General features: G+C 54.1%; 1 protein-coding gene across 1 annotated transcript; it reads right to left on the bottom strand.

Annotated features, from left to right (window-relative positions):
- Nucleotides 1-219: 219 nt before the first annotated feature.
- On the bottom strand, nt 220-6152 carry LOC104079515 (dimethylaniline monooxygenase [N-oxide-forming] 3-like). The gene is made up of 8 exons (XM_009581577.1): nt 6054-6152; nt 4028-4216; nt 3572-3734; nt 2561-2703; nt 2233-2432; nt 1746-2104; nt 1220-1292; nt 220-556 (listed from the first exon to the last, which is right to left on the bottom strand). The coding sequence occupies exons 1-8, from the start codon at nt 6054-6056 to the stop codon at nt 220-222; spliced, it is 1467 nt and encodes a 488-aa protein (XP_009579872.1). The 5' UTR covers nt 6057-6152.
- Between the last annotated feature and the right edge of the window lie 6 nt (nt 6153-6158).

Below are 6158 nucleotides of genomic sequence, written 5' to 3'. Positions count from 1 at the left end.
TTTCATAGCCCCAGCTGAGAAACCTCCCAAATTTACCAGGCCTGGAGATTGCACCCGGTTTACTGGTGCCATTTTTTAGGGATGTCTTGATGAATTATTTTCAGGGTAACGAGCAGGGCAGCAGCACACATTGCCCAGCGGGAGAAAGCATCCCACGCACGCACACCGCTCGATACTCCTGCATCCCTCCCCGTCCTCGCCACGTCCCTCCGGGGTCCCCTAGCAGTAAAGGGTGGCGAGGAGGAGGAGCGGGAGGAAGAGCACCCCCAGCACGGCCAGGCAGGGGAAGGCGGTGGAGGCGGCGGGGGTGACGCGCGTCTGTGTGGTCCGCAGCGTTCGGTCCCACTGGCTGAGGATGGCCTTTCTGGCCCCGCTCCACTTCCCCGGGCCCATCAGCCGAAACTGGTAGGGGCTGCAGGGGCCAAAGAAGACCTCCAGGGCCAGCCGCGGGTCCGTCAGCAGGAGCTTCAGCACGTTGGGCTTCACGCTGATGGCCGAGGCCAGCTCATCCATGTAGGTAATATAATCCGTCTGCAGCGTGGTGCTGCTCCCGTACCTTCGGGAGAGAGAAGGCAGGAAAAGAGGGGCTGCTTTTAGGTTTCCGCCTTTTTTTCCCCCCCCCACCCTCCATTTTTTTCTTTAAGCACAGTGAAGGCAGTCTGTCCTCTGCTCTCCCCCACCAAACCTGGGGAGCGGAGCTGGCTGGGGGCCACAGCTCCAGGGGACATGCATCATTGCTGCTGTTAGTGGAAGAATCTGGCTCGCAAGAAACTATTGCGTTTTGAAACTTCCTACAATGCAACCGTTTCTAAAAACAAAAGAAAACATTGCTTGGGCCAGGTTCAGCTTTCACTGGTTATATTCGTATTTTTAAAGTATTGCTTCACTATAATATCAGATACACTCAGAGAGGGGGGAGAGTAAGGCACTTCCATGGACTTCATGAAACAAAATAGTGTCACTTGAAGAATAATGATGGAAATGTTCTATTTCTGCTGGGGCCTCACCCTGATTGTGTGTGAATGAGAAATGCTTTTTCAGCCTGATAATGCTCAGTGATGGCAAACGGGCCTTTTCAGACAGGAAATCTTTCCATCACAAATTTTCCACCCAAATTTGCCTGTTTCAGGCCTCCACAGTGCCTGTATCCAGCCCACTTAGGGCTGAGACGATGTCAGGGCTCTTCTGCCAGCACAGGAGTCCCATGAGCTGAACTTACCACTTGAGCTTCTTCCCCATCTTCTCATCAATGTCATCCATCATCTCAGTGACTGGGGGGAGCGTGACCTGTCCTGAAAAGAGCAGGAAGAACATCGGCAAAGGGAAGTGATGGCCAGGAGATGCCTCCTGCAGCAGATGGGGTTTGCAGGGATCAACCGAGCCTTTGAGTGCCTCTCTTCCCTTTGGTGTCAAGAACTGGGCTTGGGTCAAGCTTAGGTGTTGGGGATCTGACACTGGCTCCCCTGTCCTTAAAGGTGTACGGTGATGCCCAAGAGGCTCTTCAGTCCCACCGCAGGGACTTCATTGATATCTGCAGTGAGCTGAAAAGTGACCTGCTCCCACAATGAAAAGCACCCCGTCACATGGAGAACCGATTATTGATATTTCTGACCAAACCCGGTTGTGTTCCGCAGCACTCGGGCACTGCCCTGATTTTCAGTTTGAGCCTGCCCATTGCTGCTGGGAAATGCTGCTTCCCATTAACCGAAAATAGACCTTCGCCCAGCACATGTCCATCCACCTACCCTGAAACACCTTGACTGCCCAGCGGCACTGAAGGTCCACTGTTGGGATGGTGGGTCCAAGGGACTGGACCAGCCCAATGACTGCCATGGTTGGCTTCTTGAGCTGAGGAGGGAGGATGCCTTTGTAGAGCGTGACCTGATTGTCCCTGCTTTTGATGATGGAATCATCCTCCATGAAAGGGTAGGAGTAGCTGTAACCAGTGGCGAAGACGACCACATCAACGTCATCCTGCACAGTCCCATCTTGGAACAAGACGGACGTCTCTCTAAATTCCTTCACATTCGGCTTCATCACCACCACGCCACAAGCGATGCGGCTTGGGAGGTCGTCATTGAACACTGGCTCCTTGCGGGAAGTTCTGCAAGGGCAAATGTGGTGGGGCTGTCACAGAGGTGGCTTCTGCTGGTGGCCCAGGATAGGCACAGTCCAGCCTTGTCCAGAATCGGCACCCCTGGGGAGTTTGGGGGTGGATGGCCCCGTGCGTACCTGTTCAGTGGCATGAGGCCGAAGTTCTCGTGCTTGAAGAACCGGTTCATGCGTCTCACATACAGCCAGTCGCTGAGCGCCCTGGGGAGGATGCTCTCCAGCCAGGTCTGGAAACGAGTGATGACCAGCATGTCCCAGGGGTAGCCGTTGTCCCAGATGCGACTCATCACCCAGGATCCACTTCGGGAACTCAGGTAGACCTGGGGGGACAGCCAGGAAGGGGTGAGCTGTCCCCATGATGGCTGTCTCACAGAGGTGGTGGCATGTGCTCAAGCATATAAGGACCACCCCCACCGTTCCCCAGTGGCTCTGGTGTAGGTCCCCGTACCTGTGACGCCACTGTGCTGAGCTCCACGGCAATGTCACAGCCGGAGTTGCCCAAGCCTATCACCAGGACCTTCTTCCCTCTGAACTTCTCCGGCTCCTTGTACTCTCGGCTGTGGAAGTAGCAGCCTTTAAACTTCTGTATTCCTGGGGAGGAGAACAGAAGGGGTCATAATTCACCCCAGGAATGAAAAGGGGAGGCTGTGCTGGCCTTGGGATCTTCCCTTCCCGCAGATGCTGCTGGAGCATCCGTCTGAGTGTTTCTCACAGTAGAAGATGTCTCCTGTACACAAAGGGATGCTGCAAACCCGTAGTTTGGGATGGGATGGGATTTGTCTCTGGCTTCATTCAATATTTAAAAAGAAATACTGTGCAAACACAGGATACCTTACGCAGTATTTCTGTACCCCAAAAGCATACTATTGTAACCCCAACATCGCCCCAAGGTCCTGGACAGCCACACTCCATCCCCTCCGCATGGCTTTACACCCTTGCGGTAGTGAATGACAGGGAAGCAGCTTTCATTTTTGAAACAGAAGACGGCAAAGGACCTGATGGGAGTTTTCCTGACCAGTTGGTGCCTCAAGCCCATGTCCTCCAAGCACCTCCAGACCCCCAGCACCAAGTATTTCTTGCCAGAAAGAAATTTTTTCCCAATAATATGCCTGTACACAGAGAAGCAAAGGCTGTTGGGTAATGCGCATGGTATTTGCATCAGAAATCATGGTAAAATGTAAAAAAAAATTTTACAAAATCCTTTTATGAAAAATCTTCTGTTAAAAGAAACAGCCTGAAATAATTTTTTTCTGGGAAAGATTAGCATTGTCCCTGCTTTGATATGGTTTGGATACTGAGCCTTTTTTTTTTTTTTAAAAAAAAAACAGGTTTTGATTTCCTGAACGGACCCCCTATCCCCAAAAATATTGCTCTCCTTTTAATGCTGAAAAGGCATTTTTTGCGGGGAAGAACATTGTGATGGAAGGTATTTGCTCGGCTGTGTCCCAGCGCAGCTTACCTGGGAACTCGTCGAGGGGGAGCTTTGGGTAGACGTGATGCCCAGAGCAAACCATAACAGCATCAAAAACCGCCTTCTCTTCCTTCCCATCTCTCTGGGTCACCACCTCCCATTGCCCCGTCGCAGAAAAGTCTGGGCGTTTTCTAACCTTGGTGACCAGGGTCTTAAAGGAAACAAAAGAAAGAGATCCATGGGTGTCCGCGGAGCGGTTTAGGGATTCAGAGGTCCCGGGGAGCCCAGGGATGTTTGCCGCTGCAATTTCATGCCGGCAGCTCTGCGGAGTGCACAAAGAGGGGACCTGGTGAGACCTGCTTTAACAAAACCAGGAGGTTTTTTCCCTGGAATATTTTCTCCCAGGATTTTCCCTGAGGCAGGGAGACCCAGACACAGAGGCAATGTCCCTCCTGTCCACGTTCCCCTGCTACTCGCTGCCCCTCTCCGCTCCAGGCTTTTTACCTTGAACCGTATGTGCCGGAGCAGGTCAAAGTGCTCGGCGTACTTGCAGATGTAGTGCTGGAGCCTGGCATTGTGCATGTAGTTGGGGTGGTCGTCGGGGAAGGGGAAGTCAGGGTAACACATCATCTCTTTGCAGGAGTTGGTGAAGACGGTGCGGTAGATGCTGGCTCTGCCTTCCTCTGCCTGGTCCTGGAGGGAGAGGAGCATGGACGTGTCCCATTATGGGGGATATGACCCCTGCCTGTCCTGGAGCCCTGCACCAACTCCTCCAGATAGCATCACCCCCTGGCCTCCACCTTCAGGCTGGAGCGAGAGAAAAATGGCAAAGCCATCAAGTGCAATGACCAAATAACCCCCTGTGAGTGTAGGAGTGTCCTAACAGGCCGGGAGGAGGGTTTGCATCACCCAAGGCACTTAGGAGCCGGTTACTTGCGCATCTGCCAGGGAAAGTGGAAACCTCAGGGGAAGGGAGCGCTGTGGAAGGACACATCCAGAAAGCTGCACATCCAGAAAGCATCGGGAGGTCAGGTGTGACACAGCTACACTCGTGCACACGGACACATGCAAAATATCACAGGAGACAAGTAACTTGGGACCTCCCAGTGCCCAGCTTCCTCCTGGTCTCCCTGTAAAGCTTCCAAAATCCCGCTGGCGCACTCGGACATCGCTCCTTTGTGCGCATGGTCTTGGCGATTGCACAAGCGAAGGCAGAAGCCCAGCAGGGTGTGTTTGCTTTGACGCAGTGGCTCGGCTGCCCATGCTTTATGCAATCGTAGGGCAGGTCTGGCCTGGGACGTGAATGGAGGTTTGTGCCTACCACCCAGCAATGCCCGTGCCAGCCAGCCAGTGTCCCGCTGACAGAAGGTCAGGACATGGGGGATCTGCCAAAATCCCCAAGACCACCATGCAGTGGGGCCTGGGCTGGCCGCAGGCCGGTTCTGCCCAAAGTGGCCAGCCCCACACATCGCCCTGTCCCCATCGGGGGGCACCTGCTATGTCTGCCCTGACACTTGGCACTTAACAGCACAAAACACAGGTAATGCATTTCCCTTTCCTGATGGCTTTGGTGCCAGGACAGAGCTGGGAAAAATGCAGCAAGGTTTCTGCGCTGGAAAATTCATATTTGGGTTGCCCAAATGATTACCAACTTCCAATAAAAGAAAAAAACCCAACAGATAAGGAGCTGAAGTGTTTTTTACTTTTCACCTCGATAGTGATATTCTGTTCCGAAATTCTCCATTATACGTATCAAAAAGTATTGCCAAACTCTCTGGAGGGATTAGCTGGAGCCCTCCCCAGAAAAGACAGAACACATGTGGTCCATGTTTTGAGATGAATCTAATGTTGCAGATCACCCAGAACAAGCTTTCTGCCCTCCCCCTCGGCCTCGGGTTTTAACTCACATGGGCTCAATTCCTTTCCCCTACGGCACCCGGAGCTGCTCCTGCAACTGCGATCACACCCCAAACTGTCCCCTTGGCCCCAGCCTGCCGGCGGGTGGGCACATGGCACAGATGGCTCTGGGTCTGACCCTCTAATTATTCATTCAGGCTCCCTTTTGGCTCCGTGGTCCATGGCCACTACGTAAAAGCATGCCGAGAGCTACCCTGAGGAGCAGTGTGTGCTCCCCAAGGTGGGGTGACCGGTGGCAGCCCCACAGGGTGACTTTTGCAGAGCCTGAAGGCTTGCATTTCGGAGCCGTCCCTGTCTGCGTGGGCTTTGAGGGGAGCGGGAGCATGTCTTCGGTGCCACCCCAAGGGGTTTGCAGCCCCTTAGCTGGGGAGAAGCTGGCGGCTTCCTCCGTCCCCAAAGGAGAGGGGTTGGCAGTTCAGAGGGGCCTTGGCTCAGCAAGCCAAGCTGTCCCCGGGGTAAGGGCCCGGGGGACCTGTACTAAACCAGCCAAGCCCTCCCGTGTGCAGCCATCAGAGCAGAGCAAGTGGGTCAAGCACATGGGGTGCAGCCTCCCAGCCCCGAGGACAGAGGTTTCCCCAGCCAGCTCTGAAACCAGGCAGCCAAAGCCACTCACCATGTAGCGCCAGAGCCCCCCGATGCCTTCGCTCTGCTCGAAGCAGATGGGCTCCAGCCCCTCGTCCAGGCAGCACTTGATGGCCGCCAGCCCGCTGACGCCTGC

This window comes from Fulmarus glacialis, unplaced genomic scaffold (assembly GCF_000690835.1).
Source record: "Fulmarus glacialis isolate BGI_N327 unplaced genomic scaffold, ASM69083v1 scaffold16877, whole genome shotgun sequence".
Classification (NCBI taxonomy): domain Eukaryota; kingdom Metazoa; phylum Chordata; class Aves; order Procellariiformes; family Procellariidae; genus Fulmarus; species Fulmarus glacialis.
The sequence above is the reverse complement of the archived record's forward strand: the minus strand, read 5'-3'. Positions and strand labels throughout refer to the sequence as shown.

Coding starts and splice junctions, on each gene's coding strand:
- LOC104079515 (XM_009581577.1), bottom strand. Junction 2,105..2,232: donor GGCCTCATGCCACTGAACAG/GTACGCACGGGG, acceptor TTGCCCTTGCAG/AACTTCCCGCAAGGAGCCAG. Junction 1,293..1,745: donor GGCAGTCAAGGTGTTTCAGG/GTAGGTGGATGG, acceptor TGCTCTTTTCAG/GACAGGTCACGCTCCCCCCA.